The 23,204-nt window shown below is 48.5% G+C and overlaps 1 protein-coding gene across 1 annotated transcript in view; it reads left to right on the forward strand.

Annotated features, from left to right (window-relative positions):
* SKIC2 (SKI2 subunit of superkiller complex) overlaps nucleotides 1-23,204 on the forward strand; it is a 39,013-nt gene that overhangs the window by 11,322 nt on the left and 4,487 nt on the right. Inside the window, exons 13-27 of the mRNA XM_083160107.1 lie at nucleotides 1,874-1,958; nucleotides 2,032-2,138; nucleotides 3,886-4,032; nucleotides 4,762-4,855; nucleotides 6,751-6,963; nucleotides 7,119-7,229; nucleotides 18,243-18,354; nucleotides 20,482-20,600; nucleotides 20,799-20,936; nucleotides 21,107-21,244; nucleotides 21,340-21,444; nucleotides 21,522-21,672; nucleotides 21,741-21,867; nucleotides 21,958-22,168; nucleotides 22,274-22,384. Coding sequence (XP_083016233.1) covers nucleotides 1,874-1,958; nucleotides 2,032-2,138; nucleotides 3,886-4,032; nucleotides 4,762-4,855; nucleotides 6,751-6,963; nucleotides 7,119-7,229; nucleotides 18,243-18,354; nucleotides 20,482-20,600; nucleotides 20,799-20,936; nucleotides 21,107-21,244; nucleotides 21,340-21,444; nucleotides 21,522-21,672; nucleotides 21,741-21,867; nucleotides 21,958-22,168; nucleotides 22,274-22,384 — 1,969 coding nt within the window. The remainder of the gene's footprint in view (nucleotides 1-1,873; nucleotides 1,959-2,031; nucleotides 2,139-3,885; nucleotides 4,033-4,761; nucleotides 4,856-6,750; nucleotides 6,964-7,118; nucleotides 7,230-18,242; nucleotides 18,355-20,481; nucleotides 20,601-20,798; nucleotides 20,937-21,106; nucleotides 21,245-21,339; nucleotides 21,445-21,521; nucleotides 21,673-21,740; nucleotides 21,868-21,957; nucleotides 22,169-22,273; nucleotides 22,385-23,204) is intronic.

The following is a 23,204-nucleotide window of genomic DNA, read 5'->3' on the forward strand; positions in this document are numbered from 1 at the left end:
CATGCCGCTTCTACGTCCCCTCAGGGAGCATGCGAGGTGGAAACGGCAAGTGAGGGGCTCGTTAAATACTCTGACTGCGAGCTATCGGCACTGCTTGCTGTATAGCTCGCCGTCAGAGGCATTGAATACCGCCATATGACTTTATACTTCACTAGCTATGGTCCGGGCCGGGTGCCTCTATGCCTCTATTCCGTGTCGACGTTAAAGTATGAAAAAGCCCATAAAAAAGAAAAAAAAACATGAAAACCGCACGTCGACTTTTGCCATGTCGACATTTTGTAAATGCCTACTTTTAGTGTTGATCTAGACTCTGTCGATCTGTTATCTGGATCACCTTTAATTATTAAGTCCTCTTTGATTGAGATTAGCCGAATGATCTTTTATTCTGTGACCGTTATCTCACAGCGAGTTATACCCCTTTCACATCGCTATGCCGGGTCAGACACGGGAACTCGATCCCAGGCCCTACCCAGCTCCAACCCAGGTCCATGCTTTCACATTAAACCCGGGTCGCTCATTTTACAAAGGGCAACCCGGGTTTAACCCTTCTATAACCCAGGTCGAATTGCCTGGTTGGTCGACCCGGGTTATAAATTCTGGTGCTTTCATATTGCACCTCGACCCGAGTCGACACGTCAGCAAACCTGGCAATTGCCCAGGTCCGAGGTGCGGTGTAAAAGGGGTATTTAAGAGAGCAAGTTTTTGGCGCCAATCATCTCTGAATTGGAAGACCAGAATCTGATCCATAAGGGCTTACAAATTCCAGGCTGTGCTTATGTATTTCATTACATTGAACAACATGTCCAAAAATACTGCGTGGCGAGTGCAGCGAGCCCGCAAGGGGGGGGCGATCCACGGCCCTCCTTGTCGGGATTTCGGCGGTCGAGATTCCGTCTTCGGTATTTCGACCGCCGGGATTCCGACCGTCAGGATTTAGTACTGTGTCCGTAGCATGTAATGCTCTACTCACTCTGTATACTGTACTGCGCTCCTTATTAAAGACATCCACCTGAGTCATCCGTGTTGGTAACCTGCAGGTGCCTCTAGATACAAAACCTTATATTCCAAACACTGGGCCTGATTCTGTTGGCAAAGCATGCTGCACTGCAGGTGGGGCAGAGGAAACGTGCAGAATTAGATTTGGGTGACTTATTTTGTTTCTGTGCAGTGTAAATACTGGCTGGTTTCTTCTTACACTGCAATTTATATTTTAGTTTGAACACGCTCCACCTAAATCTAAAGGGGTGTACACACGGAGAACTTTTAACAGGAGATTTTGACTAGATCATAGACTATCATTTCAAAATTGCTTAAGGTCCATACACACTGGGTGACTATGCCCAGCGATGATGTGCGGGGAAAGCAGCTCAGTGCATACACAGTGAGCGGCTTTCCCCCTGCCCGGCGCCGATGGTGGGGGGTGGACTGCTTTGCATAGCGCAACACTATGCAAAGCCGTCCTGAAAGCCGCTCATCTGCTGGTATAACCAGCAGATGAACGGCTTTCCCGGCGATGATGCGGGAGGGCTCAGCAGCACTCACCGCTCATCGCTGGGCCATACACTGGGCGGCTTTGAGCTGGAAGCCGCTCAAACCTGCTGTTTTGAGCGATTTTCAGCTCAAAGTTGCCCAGTGTGTACGGGCCTTTAGTCAAAATTGTCCATTATTCAAAATCTCCCAGTATGTACACCCCTTAACTCTCTCTGCTCATGTTACATCTGCCCCACCTGCAGTGCAGCATGTTTTTGCCCAGTTGTGTACTTTTTTTGCTTTGCCAACAAACGTGAATCAGGCCCACTGGTCTTGTACTTTTGAACTTCATACCGTGTTCTCTCTTTCCCACCAAATCACCCGCTACGCTTTCTCCATCCAGGTCCATGTTGTATAATGGTTCTGATGTCATTCGAGACCTCGAATGGGTCATCTTTGATGAGGTTCATTATATTAATGATGTGGAGGTAAGTGTCTCTGCTTTCACCCCTTCTCATTTATGTTCCTCTCTATTAACACCGCTTGTGACTCCACCCACAGCGTGGCGTTGTATGGGAGGAGGTTCTTATAATGCTACCAGATCATGTGAACATCATTCTACTGAGCGCCACCGTTCCCAACACCGTGGAGTTCGCAGACTGGATCGGGTGAGCTTTGGAGCAAATATGTCTGTAGGTAAAGTCGACATGCGGCCTTTGAGCTGCTGTGGAACTACACATGTCAGCATGCCCTGTCACAGTTTTGCTAATAGGGCATTCAAAAAAATGGTGTTAGTGCATGCTGGGATCTGTAGTTCCACAGCAGCTGGAGGGCCGCATGTTGATTGCCCCTGTGGTAGATGGTCATGTCATTTATAGTAATGTCCATTAGCCATTGTAGTTCTGCTGGTACAGAACTTTTTCATGTAACAGAAAACTGTATTATTTTAGTTCTGCAGAGTTTTCACTTCCTGGGCGATACTACAGAACGGCAGTATCGCCCTACGGGCTGTATAACTATATAATAACAGGCTTTTTTACAGTACAGGGAAGTCGAGGCAATTGCTCCAAATACAACCTGGTATGGTATAACTCTCCAACGGTCGTTTCTCCAACATCGGAATCCCAACTGTCAGGAGCCAGAAGGGGGGCGAGCGTATTTTAGACCCCTTGCAGGCTTGCTGCACTCTCCACACTGCAGGCTCAGAGCCTAGCCACGTATTCTAGTCTCAATCTATAGGGGTCGTGGACCACCACGAGGGAAAATAGCCCGTGTAAGTCAGGATTCCAACTGTCGGGATTCAGATGTCGGCGAAACGGCCGTTGGAATCCCAACTATCGGTGAATCGTCCGGAACCCGTACAACCACAGGCATATTGCCTGTGGTTGTACGGGTGCTGGATGAAAGGCCGCATGTCGACCCCCTGTTGGCCGTTTCGCCAACATCTGAATCACGACCGTTGGAATCCTGACTTACACGGGTGTGGAATGTTTGTTTGACAGTAAAAAGGTCAACAGTCATTTGGTCGACCGCTGTTACTGATTGGCAGTCAAAAGGTCGACTTGTTCAAAAGGTCGACACATGGAAAAGGTCAACGTGAGTTTTCCATGTTGTTTTTGGTGTCTATGTCGACATGGACACTATAAGTCTACCACATTGCTTCTATTAGAATTATTTTATTTAATCATGAAAAACTCATGTCGAACTTTTGAGTGTCGACCAATAGTCGTTGACCTAGTGACTGTCAACCTTTTTATTGTCGACCACATCCCAGGCAATACCTAGTAACAGACATCGTAGCATCATAGAAACATAGGTGCAAATTTACTAAAGCTTCTAAAACTAAAAAGAGGTGATGTTGCCCATAGCAACCAATCAGATTCTGTCTATAATTTTATAGGAGGCGGTAGATAAATTATAGAATCTGATTGGCTGATACGGTATCCCCTCTCCTCTTTTTTAGAAGCTTAAATTTGCCTGATAGAGTTGTGACAGCAGATAAGAACCACTTCGCCCATCGCGTCTGCCCATGTACAACACACACACACACACACACCGGAGTACCCAGAGGAAACCCACATAAGCACTGGGAGAATATACAAACTCCACACAGATATGGCAACTGTGGGAACGGAACCCATGACCTCAGTGCTGTGGGGCAGTAGTGCTAACCATTACACCGTCCGTGACTCCACAACACCCCTCGGACTCTCTTATAAGATGCAGTACAGGCTCTCCCCCCTCGGGCATGCAGCTCCTCGCTCTGTATCACACACTCGGAAGCATAGAGACCACCTGTAAAAAAGTACATGCTCAGGATCACTGGGCCAGGACGAGATAAGATACAGGGATATTACAAGTTGGGGGCTCCACACTTCTTCGATTGAGTCTCATTGTGTGATCCAATCCTTACAGGAGAATTAAGAAGAGGAAACTGTACGTGATCAGCACGACCAGGCGGCCAGTCCCGTTGGAGCATTTCCTGTACACAGGCAACAGTCAGAAAACGCAGAATCAGTTTTTTCTGCTGCAGGACGCATCTGGGACCTTCCAGACTAAAGGGTGAGATGGCTGCGTCACATCATGCGGGGAGCTGCTGGGGATTACTCACAGAATGCAGTGTGACCGGCACAGGTCTGTCAGCCGCAGTGGCAATGACATTTCTCTGCTGACATTGGGGAATAGTGTCTATAGGATCTGCTTTCCCAGAGTCCTCTGCGGTACAGGCGTATGACTGTTCTCTTACTTACTGTAACGGTCCCTTTCCCAGAATCCTCTGCAGTACAGGGGTATGACTGTTCTCTTATGTACTGTGATGGTCCCTTTCCCAGAGTCCTCTGCGGTACAGGCGTATGACTGTTCTCTTACTTACTTTAATAGTCCCTTTCCCAGAGTCCTCTGCGTTACAGGCGTATGACTGTTCTCTAACTTACTGTAATGGTCCCTTTCCCAGAGTCCTCTGCGGTACAGGGGTATGACTGTTCTCTTATGTACTGTAATGGTCCCTTTTCCAGAGTCCTCTGCGGTACAGGGGTATGACTGTTCTCTTATGTACTGTAATGGTCCCTTTTCCAGAGTCCTCTGCGGTACAGGCGTATGACTGTTCTCTTATGTACTGTGATGGTCCCTTTTCCAGAGTCCTCTGCGGTACAGGCGTATGACTGTTCTCTTATGTACTGTGATGGTCCCTTTTCCAGAGTCCTCTGCGGTACAGGCGTATGACTGTTCTCTTACTTAGTGTAATGGTCCCTTCCCAGAGTTCTCAGCAGACATTTCTGTTCATACCCTCAGATACTACGCCGCAGTTGAAGCAAAGAAGGAGCGATCATCTAAGTATTCACAAACATTTGGAGCGAAACACCCTCATGGAGGTGGAAGTGGGCATGTGAGTGACAGATGAGGAGTGTTAAGGGGTTATTGACTCATTCTGTGCTCTGATACAGGTCACCTGTGTGGGTCCACCTGTGTGACCCACACAGGTGACCTGTATCAGAGCACAGAATGGGATGAGTGAGCTGAGGGTCACACAGGTGACCTGTATCAGAGCACAGAATGAGATGAGAAAGCTGAGGGTCACACAGGTGACCTGTATCAGAACACAGAATGAGACGAGTGAGCTGAGGGTCACACAGGTGACCTGTATCAGGGCACAGAATGAGACGAGTGAGCTGAGGGCCACACAGGTGACCTGTATCAGAGCACAGGGTGAGACGAGTGAGCTGAGGGTCATACAGGTGACCTGTAGCAGAGCCCAGAATGAGATGAGTAAGCTGAGGGTCACACAGGTGACCTGTATCAAATCACAGAATGAGACCAGCGAGCAGAGGATCACACAGGTGACCTGTATCAGAGCACGGAATTAGATGGGTGAGCTGAGGATCACACAGGTAACCTGTATCAGAGCACAGAACGAGATAAGTGAGCTGAGGGTCACACAGGTGACCCGTATCAGAGCCCAGAATGAGATGAACGAGCTGAGGGTCACACAGATGACCTGTATCAGAGCACAGAATGAGACGAGCGAGCTGAGGGTCACACAGGTGACCTGTATCAGAGCACAGAATGAGACTAATGAGCTGACGGTCACACAGGTGACCTGTATCAGAGCACAGAATGAGAGGAGTGAGCTGAGGGTCGCAGGTGACCTGTATCAGAGCGCAGAATGACATGAGCGAGCTGAGGGTCACACTGGTGACCTGTATCAGAGCACAGAATGAGAGGAGCGAGCTGAGGGTCACAGGTGACCTGTATCAGAGCGCAGAATGAGACGAGTGAGCTGAGGGTCACACATGTGACCTGTATCAGAGCACAGAATAAGATGAGTGAGCTGAGGGTACCACAGGTAGCCTGTATCAGAGCACAGAATGGGACGAGTGAGCTGAGGGTCACACTGGTGACCTGTAGCAGAGCCCAGAATGAGATGAGTAAGCTGAGGGTCACACAGGTGACCTGTATCAAATCACAGAATGAGACCAGCGAGCAGAGGATCACACAGGTGACCTGTATCAGAGCACGGAATTAGATGGGTGAGCTGAGGATCACACAGGTAACCTGTATCAGAGCACAGAACGAGATAAGTGAGCTGAGGGTCACACAGGTGACCTGTATCAGAGCCCAGAATGAGATGAACGAGCTGAGGGTCACACAGATGACCTGTATCAGAGCACAGAATGAGACGAGCGAGCTGAGGGTCACACAGGTGACCTGTATCAGAGCACAGAATGAGACTAATGAGCTGACGGTCACACAGGTGACCTGTATCAGAGCACAGAATGAGAGGAGTGAGCTGAGGGTCGCAGGTGACCTGTATCAGAGCGCAGAATGACATGAGCGAGCTGAGGGTCACACTGGTGACCTGTATCAGAGCACAGAATGAGAGGAGCGAGCTGAGGGTCACAGGTGACCTGTATCAGAGCGCAGAATGAGACGAGTGAGCTGAGGGTCACACATGTGACCTGTATCAGAGCACAGAATAAGATGAGTGAGCTGAGGGTACCACAGGTAGCCTGTATCAGAGCACAGAATGGGACGAGTGAGCTGAGGGTCACACTGGTGACCTGTATCAGAGCACAGAATGAGACGAGTGAGCTGAGGGTCACACAGGTGACCTGTATCAGAGCACAGAATGAGAACGAGTGAGCTGAGGGTAGCACAGGTGACCTGTATCAGAGCGCAGAATGAGAGGAGTGAGCTGAGGGTAGCACAGGTGACTATATCAGAGCACAGAATGGGATGATATGAGAACACAGTAACAAATGAGTCTCCTGTCTGTCTCCACAGGACAAGGGCACGTGGCTGTCTCTGATTCACTCTCTCCGGCAGCGGGATGCTCTCCCTGTTGTGATTTTCACTTTCTCCCGTTCCCGGTGTGAGCAGAACGCATCTGCGCTGACCACCATAGACTTGTGCACAGCGGCAGAACGGAGCGAAGTCCAGACTTACTACAACAAGTGCCTGAGCCGCCTGCGGGGGGGCGACCGCCAGCTTCCCCAGGTCTGTGGGTCATAGTGTCTTATACCTAGGTGTATTCTATAGAGCTGATTTCTCCTCCATCCTGTCTCAGGGACACTGCTGAGGTTTGTCCACAGGAGGGGCACAGTAAGCGAAACCTGCTGTGGGTGATTAATGTGGGTATATTCCTCCTGCAGGTGTTACACATGCTGGACCTGCTGAAGAGAGGTATTGGGATTCATCACAGTGGGATCCTGCCCATCCTGAAAGAGGTGGTGGAGATGTTATTCAGCCGGGGGTTAGTCAAGGTCAGTGTGTAAGACATACAATGTCGCCACCTAGTGGTCACTCTTTCCAAGCTGGTTATTATTGGACAATGGGATTGTTTCTGCACCCCACCCTCTGCGGTATTGGGCCAATTGGAAGATATTCCTGGTGATCTTGCACTGTTTGGCCAGCTTACTGGATGCCCTTTAATGAAGAAGCACATGGGGTAAATTTACTAAGATGGGAGTCCTATTGATGTTGCAATGGGCAACCAATCAGATACGATCTATTATATTCTAGATAGTGCTAAATAAACAAGAAGTAGGTTCTGATTGGTTGCCCATAGCAATGTCCCAGGTGAAATATTACTCCCTTCTTAGTGAATTTCACCCACAGAGTCTGCCATGGTGCTGCTTCCCCTAAAATGTCAAATTATTCTGGCAGAAACATACACTGTAGTCATGGTGAGGAGGGGTCATTATGGAATTAAACTCCTTTTAGTTTACATTGTTGAATAAATATACGGGTGTAAGTTATGTAGCAGAACTCTATCTCTTAGCATATTTGTATTAGTTGCCCTGTATCTTCCCTCAGCGCCCCCTAGTGGGTATCACATAACATTGGAGGGTACTTGTGTAGTTTCACGGCGCCAGCATGGCGCCGTGCGTCTGAGTCCCCTTGCGGGGCTCGCCCACGCTGCGGGCTCGGTGGCTCACTACGCTCGTCACGCTATTTAAAATTAACTCCGTGCCAACATGGATAGTGGAGGTATGAACTATCCATGTTGGCATGGAGTTCTGTTACTTTTTTAAACATAGTTTGTGCTGGCGCCGTGAAACTACACAAGTACCGATTGGAGAGTACTTGCCTGATTTAAAGTCACACTACTTCGTGTTACCAGTAGTTGATCTATAACCCACATGTCGTCACATCTGAAATGTACATTTCCACAGGTGTTTAGCTATACGAGCATTAGTGTTTTGCAGAACCGTGATCTCGGAGTGCCAGAAGGTGTCCATAACCTTGTGAATAAATAAGGGGCAAAAGTACCATCAGTAATTTTAATACTATATCTTGTGCCAAATACTCTATTGGCTGCTGTTAGGTCTGTGCATCATTGGCTGCTGTTAGGTCTATGTGTCATTGGCTGGTGTTAGATCTGTGCGTCATTGGCTGCTGTTAGGTCTGTGCGTCATTGGCTGCTGTTAGGTCTATGTGTCATTGGCTGGTGTTAGATCTGTGCGTCATTGGCTGCTGTGAGGTCTGTGCGTCATTGGCTGCTGTTAGGTCTGTGCGTCAATGGCTGGTGTTAGGTCTGTGCATCAATGGCTGCTGTTAGGTCTGTGTGTCATTGGCTGCTGTTAGGTCTGTGTGTCATTGGCTGGTGTTAGATCTGTGCGTCATTGGCTGCTGTTAGGTCTGTGCGTCATTGGCTGCTGTTAGGTCTGTGCGTCATTGGCTGCTGTTAGGTCTCTGCGTCATTGGCTGCAGTTAGGTATGTGCGTCAATGGCTGGTATGAGGTCTGTGCATCATTGGCTGGTGTGAGGTCTGTGTGCCATTGGCTGCTGTTAGGTCTGTGCGTCAATGGCTGGTGTTAGATCTGTGCATCATTGGCTGCTGTTAGATCTGTGCGTCATTGGCTGCTGTTAGGTCTCTGCGTCATTGGCTGCTGTTAGGTCTCCGCGTCATTGGCTGCTGTTAGGTATGTGCGTCAATGGCTGGTGTTAGGTCTGGGCGTCATTGGCTGGTGTGAGGTCTGTGTGCCATTGGCTGCTGTTAGGTCTGTGCATCAATGGCTGCTGTTAGGTCTGTGCGTCAATGGCTGCTGTTAGGTCTGTGCGTCAATGGCTGCTGTTAGGTCTGGGCGTCATTGGCTGGTTTTAGGTCTGGTGCCATTTGTCGGTGTAAGGCATTTGCACTATTGGCTGATGTTAGGTATCGCCCTTTTCTGTGTTCTGCATTGATTTATTTTGAATCTTGTAAATTGGAATAAAGAAATAAATGCTGTCCCATTGTCTCTGCCCTGAAACCCCCATTCTCAGAAAATCAGATCTGTCTGTCTCATATCGGCCAGTGATACATAAATGCTCAGCTTTGCATAACTATTTATGACCTTAGAAAGAGATCAGTCCAACCGAGAATCAGCCTCATTAAGGTGTGTAGTTAGCATGACATGGGGACATAACCTGACTGATTGATTGGGTGAATTCCATATCATTGTTTGGTTTGCTTTACCGGTAACAGAGAGAGATTGTTATCTGCTGACTGCTCTGTTTTATGCTTCTGCAAATGTTTGTGTCTGAAGGTTCACCTGAGCCTGACAGATATTTCCCACACTCGTTTTACCATATGTGACCTTGCTGAGGGCACACGTGCAAATTCCAATGACTCTCAATCAAACTGGCCAAACAATCATATGTGGAAAATCATAATCCAGTCGGATTTAGGGAGGGGGGGCGTCATCAACCATCAGGTCTGAATCCTCTTCCTATACTGGATGGATCCCCAAACAAAGATGATGTGTCAAAGACACACACGATAGTGTCCAGATCTCCTGCGCTCTGTATGTTGAATAAAAAGTTTGGTGGCTCCCGCCTTTCTTTAAATGGTAAAAGAAACTTCCTCCGTCTCAATAAATCTCTTCCACCATGTACTCAAAGATCAGGCTACCCTTCACCACAGGCATATAGAGAGGGTACCGTACATCCCTTATCTATATAATAAGTTGAAGAGTCTGTGTGCGTGTCCGACGCATTGCGGACACACCGTGGCACTCAGAGACACCAAATTCAGCAACAAGATACCTCTGGACCCGGTGGTGTGCACCTCGAAGCCGTTTTTGGGAAATTTCACTTAGAAATTTAAAAAACACCAAGTTGTAATTTTCCTTCATTGATGTTCTGGGGAAAAGATCGATGATCTGGGAAACCGTTTGCGAAGGAACAACTCCACACCTGATTTCATTGCTGTCATTGAGTGAATGACACATTCTAACATTATGGTGAAGGCTTTAAACAATTAGGAAATAATTAAGGATATACATAGACCACACAACACACACACACACACATACACATTGTACAGGCACAAACACACACACAGTACACCACATACGCACACATAGCACACAACACACACATTTATACGCAGGGCCGTTTCTAGACAATTTAGCTCCCAGGGCGAAAAAAAAAAATGCGCCCCCCCCCCAAATACATAACATGGTATAGAAGAAATTGAGCGCGCCGGAGGCGCACGCCGAAATAGGGGTGTGGCTTAATTTAAAAGGGGTGTGGCTTAATATAAGGGCGTGGCCTAGCCAGAAAACAATTACCTTACATCACACTTTTGCGACCTGCGTGACCAGACATTGGTTACCGCAGGAGTTGTCATTGTCCTCCTGCACTTAAGTTGGCGGGCTGAAGGCCACACAGTGACATAAAAAACATAAAGGCCCACACAGTTACCTAGTACACCTCACAGATCAAGGCCAAACAATGACAGGCTACTTAAATCATTATACACTATTTATCCATGATGCCAATTACACATGACGCCGCACACCGTGATGCCAATTACACATTACGTCACACACTGTGATGACAATTACATATTACGCCGCACACCGTGATAAAAATGACACATTTTTGTTGCACACTGTGATGCCCATTACACCCCACACTGGGATGGCAATTACGCAATACTCCCCACACCGTAATGCCCATTACACATTATGCCCCACGAGCTGCTGCCGCACAACTGATGCCATTTACTAATATGCCCCCACAGTGCCAGATATGCCCCCACAGTGCCACACATATATGCCCCCACAGTGACACACATATGCCCCCACAGTGCCAAATATGCCCCCACAGATATGTCCCCACAGATATGCCCCCACAGTGCCACACATATGCCCCCACAGTGCCACACATATGCCCCCACAGTGACAGCTATTCCCTCAAAGGCCACACATATGCCCCCACAGCGCCACACATATATGCCCCCACAGAGACAGATATGCCCCAACAGTGCCAAATATGCCCCACAGTGCCACAGATATATGCCCCCACAGTGCTGGATATGCCCCCCACAGCGCCACACATATATGCCCCCACAGTGACAGCTATTCCCACACAGTGCCACACATATGCCCCCACAGCGCCACACATATATGCCCCCAGTGACAGCTATGCCCCAACAGTGCCAAATATGCCCCACAGTGCCACAGATATATGCCCCCACAGTGCCAAATATGCCCCCACAGTGCCACAGATATATGCCCCCACTTTGCCACAGATATATGCCCCCACAGTGCCAAATATGCCCCACAGTGCCACAGATATATGCCCCCACAGTGCCACAGATATATGCCCCCACAGTGCCAAATATGCCCCCCACAGTGCCACAGATATATGCCCCCACAGTGCCAAATATGCCCCACAGTGCCAATATGCCCCACAGTGCCAATATGCCCCACAGTGCCGGAAGCAGCATATACAGTAACTCACTGTGCGTGCCTCCCCCTGCTGCCATCGCCTCTGCTGCAGTGCTGCCTCTTGTTCATCTTCCTTGGGGAGGGGAGGGGAGCGCACCGCATGTCTCTCCTTCCCCTTCACTGAGCTGTCAGCCATCCATACATCGCGGGCTGTCTCCTGATTGGCTGACAGCCCAGTGACACAGTGAGAGAGGGGAAGGAGAGACGCACGATGCGCTCCCTCCCCTCCCCATGGAAATCAATCAGCGGCGCCGACGGTGAGCGCTGAGAGGCGAGCCGTAGAGGGGGGAGGAAGGGAGGCAGCGCTGGGGGGAGCTGCTGCCGGGCGCCCCGGCTGTTTATTAGAGGTGGACAAGCCGTGCGGCGCCCCGGGCTGCTGCACGGCTTGTCCGCCTCTAGAAACGGCCCTGTTTATACGTAGAGCACCTCACACACTTACACATTGGATAGATACACACACACACAACACACCACATGCAGTACAATACAAATCCATACACACTACAACACACACCCAAAAACAGTACAATACACAAAACACACACTTAAACATTGCACAGATACACACAGCACACTACACACACAGATTTATACATAGCACACCTTACGCACTTACACATAGGGCAGATACACACAACACACACACATAACATACCTCTAACAGCACAACACACACCCACATTCACCACACACACCCAAAAAACAGTACGACACACACAAAACACACACTTAAACATTGCACAGATACACAAAGACACAACACACACATACTGTATATACGTAGCACACCTCACACACTTACGCATTGGACAGATAAATACAATACAACACACACAACCACATACACTACAACACACACAAAAACAGTACAACACACACAAACACACAGAACACATAAAAAATAATTTGCCGTTTATTTAACCGTCTGTACCGGCAAATAAAAACTGTACCTAATGTACCGTTTCTACTTTGTTCCCCATATCCGTCTCTCCAGTCCTCCAGCCTGTCACTGCGCTCCCCGGCCAGTTGCACTGAGAAATCTTTGTCCTGGCCAATGCACCCATTGATCAATACAAAGTGGGTACACTGCACTCACCCTGTTAGTCAGTTGGATATCAGGCACTGCTCTGCCTTAAGGGTTTCCCAGACTCTTTTGGTTCATAGATAATGTTTGGTCGATGGGCATGAGCGCTGCATGCATTTGTTTGAATGTTATGAGTGTAAGAAGTTGAAGAATAAGACTGAGATGAAGATTTGTCACGTTATAGTGTACAATTTACTCAATAAATCATGAAAAAAATATGTGTACATAGAAGTACAGTACAATCAAGAAATGAAAGTAGGATTAAAAAATAAATTCTGATTCAAACTGATAATTGTTTGGATGGCGGTGGGTTCCGAAACAAATCTATAGGTGGAGGGGGTATGGATATTGTGGGCATAATTGGTGTTTGGTACACCTACAGGGGGTTCCCAGTTGATGAGAAATTCTCACTACATTGTCACCGTAGGGGGATTTCCAATTGGGGTTCAGGTGGTCTTTTAGGGACCCCTTTACAATCCCGTTGGTCTCTTCTCCTGGAGCCTACGGTCTCCCTCAGTGATTGACTATCATTAAGGGAGACTGTAAGCTCAAGGAGAAGAGACCTACAGGATTGTAAAGGGTCCCTAAAAGACCACCTGGACCCCAATTGGGAATCCCCCTATGGTGACACTGTGACCGTGACACTGTAGTGAAAATCCCATCAATTGAGGGCCCCCTGTAGGTGTAACAAACACCAATTATGCCCACAATATCCATACCCCCACCTATAGATTTGTTTCACAACCCACCCCATCCAAACAATTATCAGTTTGAATCATAATTAATTTTTTAATCCTACTTTCATTTCTTGATTGTACTTCTATGTACACATATTTTTTTCACGATTTATTGAGTAAATTGTACACTTTGTAACATGGCAATTCTTCATCTCAGTCTTATTCTTCAACTTCTTACACTCAGACCTTATCAATGCACCCATTGATGATTGTGATGGCTGGATCAGTGGATTGGCTCGGCGGGTGTAGGGAAGAATTTGGCCCATTGCACCCATTCCCAGTGGGACATTACAGTGGTGCGGGTAGCGTGCGTCGCATCATGACGTCATGTGGCCAGGCCCGTGGACCTGCTCCCACACTCAGGGGCTGCCCCACTGTTTGGTAGAGATGCCCGGTGCATGTGCTTTACAGATCCCCAGACCTCAGAGACTGCTGCAGGTTCGGTGAGGGGAGCGGCAGTGGCAGGGAGCAGTGAATTTTTAATTAATTATGGCGCGGTAAGTAACGCCCACCCCGGACCCCACGCACTCAGCGCCTGTAATTACACACCCTAGAAACTGTACCATTGAAAGTATAGAAATGGAGGTGTGGCCACGTCCCTTTCTGATTTTGTACTGATTTCTGACCCTCAGATGTTGGAGGATATGTCATACAGTAGGTGCTAAATCTCAGGAGTGGATGTGGAATTCATCAACACATACAAGTTATCAACTCAGGAGCGTTGTGTTTCAAACAACAACACCACACGTGATTTCATTGCCGTCATTGAGTATCAATGCAAACACATTCTAACATTATGGTGGAATCTATAACAAATTACAATCTTAGGTCTTTGGCACAGCATATTGTAAGATGACATTTTTCAGCAATTTTGGAAATAAAGAAACCCCAAGGTTTTCCCGGGCAACGCCGGGCGGGTCAGCTAGTAGGGGATATGCGTCTCCTCTTCTCCGTATGTAAAGGACAGCAATCAACGTTGAAAAAAGTTTCCCTTCACCACAGTGAAAAGGAGAAGATACCGTACATCCTTATCTGGGGATATGCGTCTCTCTTCTCCGCACAGTAAAGATAGCAATCAGCGTTGGGTGGTAGAATTTCCAAATTCACCAATCACAAATCCGTATCCAGAAGTATAACATATATGGGAAACAAGATATGGCCACATAGTGTAACACTATTTTATTTAGTGCAAACATACATTAATATTGAATGACCGGTAATAATGTAAAAACATGTATAAAAAAGGGAAACCGCAGTGGGAGCGGACAATTACCAGAGGTAGAGGAGAACAAGATGGAACAAGTTCTCATATGCGCTCAAAGTTTAAAAGTCCCAGAAACTCTCAACAGTGGCACAGCTGACTCCGGCAAACAGTAGGTCCCACGGGTGTCCTGGTGAATGATCTGACACGTTTCTACCGGTACTCCGGTCTTTCTCAAGGATGTGTCCAAAATGGGGATCCATTGCGGTATAAATAGGGCAGGTAGCCTATCCGGTGTGCGTTCACATTAGCGCTGTTTTTCCGATCACGTGATGCGTGAAGCGGCTGGGGTTTCCCTCTGTGTCTGTGTTACGTGAGTCGGTGTCATGTACAGACGGTGACATCACGTGATGGCGATGCTGCTCAGTATTCCCCACTTCCGTCTGTGTCTGGAGGCGGAGGGCTTCCCCGCTTCTGGTCATGTGATTGAATTACTTATCTCTACAATGCAGTCACGGGGCTGGTTCTTTATCACGTCACTATCACACGGCAGCTTCTATCTTTTTTGTTTAGTATTGGAGATGTATCTCGGATGCTCTTTATAGAGTTTAATACAGTTAGGGAACATAGAAACTAAAAATATATCATAATTAATATTATGTGCATAAAAAGGGAAACAGTATAAAAGATATCATAAAAGACATATTGAACATAGATATCAAATTTGGATCAGGCTTATAACATATAAATATTCTGGATGCCCTCTGGTTTAAAAAAGATACTTAAAATGACATGGTTGAACTGATTAAAAACATTACTAGGAAAAGGGATGATAAAATTTCCTCTATAAAAACCACTTGACCTCAAAATCCTTATTCAGCCCGTGTGGATGCAAGGTGTCATAATTATAGATGCATTTAATTTCCTCACGGGCTAAATCAGAGGTCTTATTCTTTTTTCTGGGGCCATTTGTGACGATTTTGATACCCAGAAACCTCTTTATATCTCCTGTGTTTGAATTATGCATAGTTTTAAAATGGTGGGATAGGCTATGTGTTTCCAAACCCTTCTTGATATTATTAAGATGTTCAACCAGTCTGGTTTTTAGAGGTCTCGAAGTTCGACCTATGTAGAAGAGCTGGCATGAACACTCAATAGCATAAACCACGTTAGACGTATTTCATGTTATGAAAATTTCAATAGTAATTGGGGTATGATTGATAGTTAAAGCTGTGGTTTTAGAGCAACCGCCACTTTTTATCAGTTTGCAGGCTCTACATAGGCCACACCTATGGAAGCCTTTAGTAAGTACTCTCCCAGTTGGTTTAGGGGCATTGTAGGAGCTCCGTACCAGTTTGTTTGTGATGTTAGGAGCCTTTTTGTAGATGAATCTGGGGATCTTTGGTAAATCCCCAATGTGACTGTCTGGAAAGAGACTGCTTTCCCCTATTGCCTGCAGTTTAGCCATCTGTCCAAGTTCTCCAGCAACTGGATCTGTGCAGCTCCTCTTTAAACCCCCATCTGCTTTGAAATCTTTGCCTTTGTCTTGTTGCACTGCCCAGTCTTGTGGTGTATGACCAGTGACATGAAACCGTCTTCCGCAGCCTTACCTTTGCAGCAGAGTTTGTCTGTTCCTGAATCGGCCTCCTGCACCGCTGTTTCTGTTTCAGTTAATGACTGTGTTTCAGCCTACTTATGTAAATGATCTTTCTTACCGGTTTGGGATGATCGGTTAATCATTATAATCCTACCAAATCCCTGATTTTGCGCAATGGATTTAGAAGTATCTATGCTGTTTTGAAGGCAAAGGGCGGTCACACCAAATATGGATTTGATTTAGATTTCTCTTCTGTCCATTCACTTGTTGTTTTACAGCATTCTTACTTTGCAGCATTTGTTAGCATTAGTTTATCAGCTTTAAGTAGTTTTTTTATTTCTTTTTACTCCTTCTCCACCCCTTTAGTAGTAGTAGTAGTACGTTTATTTATAAGACGCCGCAAAGTGTCCGCAGTGCCGTACATAGCAAACAAAAAACAAATGACAAGGTAACGTACAGGGTGTGTTGAAAAATACAGCATAAATAGGGGTATAGCTGGTAGAAATAAAATCAGCATCAGTTCAGAAGTAGGTGTCAAAATTGTCGAGGAGACTGAAGATGAAGTAGAGGAAGGGAAGAACAGGACAGGAGGACAGGTGAGGTAAAGAGGTAGGGTGAGTACGTGAGGAAGGAGGGCCCTACTCATAAGAGTTAACATACTAAAAATAGGTGGGTGGACGAACGAAAAACAACAGGATAAGTAGGAACGGAGGGGAACGGAGGCAGGATAGGAGGATCAAAAGAGGTTAGGAGGAGGGATAGACCAGTCGGAAGAAGTGGGTTTTGAGGGAGCGCTTGAAGGAGGTAAGGGAATCAGATAGCCTGATGGGTGGCGGGAGGTTGTTCCAGTGCAGGGGGGAAGCGCAAGAGAAATCTTGGACACGGGAGTGGGAGGAGGTGATTAGGTGAGAGGTCAGTCGGCGGTCAGCGGCGGAGCAAAGAGGACGGGAGGGAGTGTGGATAGAGATCAGTGAAGAGAGGTAAGGAGCGGTGGAGGAGGAGAAAGCCTTGTAGGTGGCCTTTGAAACTGCATAGACTAGAGGTTCTCAAATGCGGTCCTCACGGCACTGCAACGGGCTATTTTTAAAGTATATTTATATATAACATCTGTGCTGAGCTATGAATATACTTAAAACCTGCGGCGTTCGAGTTCCTTGAGGACCGTGCTTGGGAAGCTCTGGCATAGATGGCAAAACTGCCCCTTTCTTAAACTATATGTGTATTAACAATAGTGCTGGACACGTCAATACATTATTATCGCATTAACCCCACAGCACTATAATGCGAATACATTTTTTTTTTGCGTTAACGAGCTGGCGGGGGTGGTGCAATGCCGGGAAGGCGCAGAGTCTGTCAGCATTACCCTGCGCCCCTCAAAAAATGGCCACCGCCATAGAAAAGACATGCTAGAGCAGTGGTGTCAAACTCATGGCCCTCCAGCTGCTGTGGAACTACACATCCCAGCATGCCTTGCCACAGTTTTAGTAATCCATTATATAAAATCTTTGCAAGGGCATGCTGGGAAGTGTAGTTCCACAACAGCTGGAGGGCCAGGAGTTTACACCACTGTGCTAGAGGTACGCCTGCACTTCTAGCATCTGTAGCACTGACAGACACTAGAGGGGCAGGAGGACCTCTAGCGGCTGTCTCCTTTGTGGTGGCGGCCATCTTTGGCGGGGCACAGGGTCTTTGTAATGCTAACAGACTCTGCGCGTCCACAGTGCCGCTCCACCCTGCCAGCTCGTAAAACATATTATTATTTGGGGAGATAAGAATTAAACATGAATAGAAATTCATTTACGTAGTGGGAGACATTTAGGGGTTTGTTTAGAAGTCCGTATTTTAGGTGCACTGCTGTCCCTTATTCCCTTCAGCAATCTTCATAGAACTAATGTTCTACAGAGCATCATTTCTAACTGTCCCCCTCTGTGTTCCTCAGATCCTATTCGCCACCGAGACATTTGCTATGGGAGTTAATATGCCGGCTCGTACTGTTGTATTCGACTCAATCAGAAAACACGACGGCTCAAACTTCAGAGACCTGACGCCAGGTAAGTCACCGGCACTGTAATAGGCTTCTGGACACTGCCATTTATAGACATGCTGAGGAAGCGTGGGATGCAGTCAGTTTACCGATGGTCAAAATACAGACAACCATTGTCCGACAGTCAAAATACCAACACGTTCAAACTGCCGACATGGTCAAAATACAAACATGGTCAAAGTATTGACATTTAAAATATCGACATGAGTTTTTGTCATGATTTTTTCTTGGAAACCGACTTATTTCACGATCCAAGTGGGCATAGAGTTAGACTATAATAGTCTTCCGAGCGCAGGGAGGTACCGTGCCATAAGCATGGCTTTTTTACATGTCGGCATTTTGACCATGTCGGCATAATGAATGTAGGCATTTTTAACATGACGGTATTTTGACTGTCTGTGAATGCTTGTTGGTATTTTGACTGTCGGGAAATCGTTTTGTACCTGGAAGTGTAGCTTCAAGCACATCCCAGACTCTAAAGGCCCCCATACATTAGCCGATTTTGGTCAGATTTCAGCCAGATCAGTCGGATCTGGCCGAAATCGGACCAAAATTGGCTAGTTTTGATGTCCCCTCAGATCCGATGCGCGGTCCCGTGCGCATCGGATCTGCGTCGGGTGGTCGGACCTGCTGCACGTCCGACCACCCGACTTGGGACCTAGTGGGGCGCCGCGGCGGTAGAGGGAGCAGGGGGGCTGGGGACGCTGCGGGGGACACAGGCGGCATAGAGCCGGGCAGGGGGAGCCGGCCGGGAGCTGTCAGTAATGAATAAAAAAAAAAAGCCCATACAATGAATGGGCGGCCTGTGATTGGCTGAGCGCTCTCTCAGCCAGTCAGCAATTGGCTGAGAGAGCGCTCAGCAGCCAATCACAGGCTGCCCATTCATTGTATGGGCTTTTTTTTTTTATTCATTACTGACAGCTCCCGGCCGGCTCCCCCTGCCCGGCTCTATGCCGCCTGTGTCCCCCGCAGCGTCCCCAGCCCCCCCTGCTCCCTCTACCGCTTTGCCGCACAGACGCTGTCCCCAGCAGCGGGGGACACAGACGTGTCCCCCGCAGCGTCCCCAGCCCCCCCTGCTCCCTCTACCGCCTCGCAGCACAGACGTGTCCCCCGCAGCGTCCCCAGCCCCCCCTGGTCCCTCTACCGCAGGGCTGGGCAACACCGGCCCTCCAGATGTTGATGAACTACAGATCCCAGCATGCCTTGCATCAGTTTCAGCATGGCCACATAGCGAAACTAATGCAAAGCATCCTGGGATGTGTAGTTCACTAACATCTGGAGGGCCGGTGTTGCCCAGCCCTGCTCTACCGCCTCGCAGCACAGACGCTGTCCCCAGCAGCGGGGGACACAGACGTGTCCCCCGCAGCCTCCCCAGCCCCCCTGCTCCCACCTCTGTAGCCCCCCCCCCTGCTCCCCGGGTTTTTTACATGTGATAAATCGAGACGATTTATCACATGTAAAAATGGCACATCAAGTGCCAATCTAATCAAGCTCCCCCGGGGAGCAGCCGGGGAAGCTCAGGGGGAAGTCGGGGGCGACTTGTCCTAAGGACAAGTCGCCCTAGTGTATGGGGGCCTTTATCATTGTTCTAGTGAAGCTGGCAGTCTAGCACTGGATCTAACAACGTATCCTGCTCAGTGGCAAGGGTAAAACAGACTGCTTCTAGCTGGATGTCCTGTGTCCGCTACAGCAGACAATATGCTGACTGAAATAGTTACTATTATTATTTTTATCCTTTATTTGTATGGTGCCACAAGGGATCCGCAGCGCCCCACTACAGAGCACATAAACACATAACCAAACGGAAAACATTTATTTACAGGTGCATAGAACAGAGGACAAGTACATACACATAGTGTCCTCTGCTGATGCAGCTGACATAAGTATCAGGAAACCCACAGGATTTGCTTCCATAGAAAATGGTTTGTTAGTAATGGAGAAGCATGTGAGGAGAGAGGGCCCTGCTCGTGAGAACTTACATTCTAAAGGGGAGGGGCAGACAGGGGTGAGAATAGGAGCAGCCTTAGCTGGAAGCCTGTATTCCTATTGGAGCAGCTTGCTTACATAATCTGCATATGTTCCCGGAATAGTGTAGCCATTATATTCGTGTGGCAAGTAACTTCTCTGTCCACAGGGGAATATATACAGATGGCCGGTCGCGCCGGGCGGCGAGGACTGGACACTACCGGTATGGTGATAATACTGTGTAAGTCGGATGTGCCGGAGATGAGCGATCTGCACAGGATGATGCTGGTAAGGAAATATCGTACATAATCATTTAAAGTGGTCACAGAAATGTCAGAATCTTACTGTATCTGTTATTTGTTTTTCCCATCTCACAGTCCCTAAATGTATTTGGGTTCTCCCTCTTTTATGTTGTCCCAATGTCTCTTCCTGCCACGAATCACAGTATCTCTCCCCCCCCTCCCCCCCCCACTCTTTCCTTTCCAGGGGAAGCCCACTCAGCTGCAGTCCCAGTTCCGCCTGACGTATTCCATGATCCTGAATCTCCTCCGCGTTGAGGCTCTCAGAGTAGAGGACATGATGAAGAGGAGCTTTGCAGAAGCCAGGACGCAAAAGGACAGCAAGGTATAGTGACCCGGGCAGCGGGGTGACACCGAAGTGGGAGCTGATGGGGATCCCACCTGCATTAAATGCGTAAGTCAGCCCGTTCGCTCCCCTGCAGACTGAGGGACCTGTGCTATCTACTCTTCTGGCCACCTCAGAGTCAGAGCCAATGACGTTCTTTACTTTGACAGAGCCATGAGCAACGTATAAAGGTCCTCACCAAGACATTAGGAGAGATGGGAGATATTGATTGCTCTGGGATCCTGGCAGACCTTCAGGACTATTTTGTCACCGTCCAGGAACTGATCCGCACCAGGCAGACTCTGCAGGTAGGATCCTGGAACTGAACCAGTGCTGAACTTCCATTATACAGCGGTGCAGTGATGTGTGCGCGCTCTCTTATTTATCATCTGTCCTTCTCCAGAAAAGAGTGGTAGAGTCCATCAATGGAATGAAGTGTCTGAGTGTGGGGCGGATCATCATCATCAGCACCGAGTATCACCCCTGGGTACCCGGCGTGATCCTACAGGTAGCGGTCAGCCCAGGGACAATCATAGGCTTGGGGACTTGGTCTAGCGCAGATAACCACCTTCTCTTATCCCTCAGGTGTCTTCAGATGCCACCAATAGGGTCTACACCACCTTGGTGCTGTGCGAGAAGAAGCGAGATGGAGTAGCTGCAGTAGAACAAGTGGAGAAGGAGAACAAGGCACCCAGCCCGGATGATCTGCTGATGGGCAAAGTGTTCCGACCAGAGGGTAAGAGACGGTCAATGTGAGTTTGTGCACGCAACGTATGGAGAACCTGATGGCTCCCCTTTCTCTAGGCCCATGTGGCTGCACCCTTCTCAAGCTTCGCCCCACAGACATCCTCCTGATAACTGGGAAGACACTGAGAGTCCAGGCCGATAAAGTCGTGGATGAAGTCACCAGGACCCAGACCCCTCGCTTCAGGTAATGGGCTTTTGGGTTTTCCCCACTCGCTGAAATAATGTTGCCAACATCGTCCATGTATGAATTTGCTCCCTCTCCATGTACCCGCAGGAATGACCCTCCGGGTCCCGCAATGTCCGGTGTGACACAGGAGCTCTCTCGGCTGGCAGACCTTCCCCCGGGGTCGCTGACTTCCCTGTGCCCTATTAATGATCTCCAGCTGAAGGAGGTGGAAGTGGTGGAGGCAGTTACCAGAATCAGGAGACTGGAGGGAGCGCTGAGGGAGTTCAGTTGTCCTAAGAGCCCCCGGTTTACCTCTCAGGTGATTATAATCAGTAACTGTTATATAGAGTATGAGCACCAGGCTGACATTACATCCGCCATTGGATGATACACTGATTACTCCTCCCCCTTATATGTTTTCTAGTATCAACGCCTGGAGCAGAGGTCGCAGGTCATGGACGAGCTGGATCGCCTCCGCTTCCTCACTTCTGACCAATCACTGAGCCTCTTGCCTGAATACCAGCAGAGAATCGATGTGAGACAATAAGGCTTTTCCACGGATTGGCCAATGGAGAGGTTCCCTAGGCACAAAGCGTTACTGGGTCTACATGTGGCTGAGTTATGAGCAGACTAAAGGCCCCCATACACTAGCCGATTTTGGTCAGATTTCAGCCAGATCAGTCGGATCTGGCCGAAATCGGACCAAAATCGGCTAGTTTTGATGTCCCCTCAGCTCCGATGCGCGGTCCCGTGCGCATCGGATCTGCGTCGGGTGGTCGGACCTGCTGCACGTCCGACCACCCGACTTGGGACCTAGTGGGGCGGCGCGGCGGTGGAGGGAGCAGGGGGGGCTGGGGACGCTGCGGGGGACACAGGCGGCATAGAGCCGGGCAGGGGGAGCGGGGAGCTGTCAGTACTGAATAAAAAAAAAAGCCCATACAATGAATGGGCGGCCTGTGATTGGCTGAGTGCTCTCTCAGCCAGTCAGCAATTGGCTGAGAGAGCGCTCAGCCAATCACAGGCTGCCCATTCATTGTATAGGCTTTTTTTTCTAGCACTGACAGCTCCCGGCTCCCTCTGCCCGGCTCTATGCCGCCTGTGTCCCCCGCAGCGTCCCCAGCCCCCCCTGCTCCCACCAGCAGCCCTGCTCTGTAGCCCCCCCCCCCCCCCCTGCTCCCCGGGTTTTTTACATGTGATAAATCGAGACGATTTATCACATGTAAAAAATGGCACATCAAGTGCCAATCTAATCAAGCTCCCCCGGGGAGCAGCCGGGGAAGCTCAGGGGGAAGTCGGGGGCGACTTGTCCTAAGGACAAGTCGCCCTAGTGTATGGGGGCCTTAAGGCAGGCCCAT

Source organism: Crinia signifera, chromosome 9 (assembly GCF_055691185.1).
Source record: "Crinia signifera chromosome 9, ASM5569118v1, whole genome shotgun sequence".
Taxonomy (NCBI): Eukaryota; Metazoa; Chordata; class Amphibia; order Anura; family Myobatrachidae; genus Crinia; species Crinia signifera.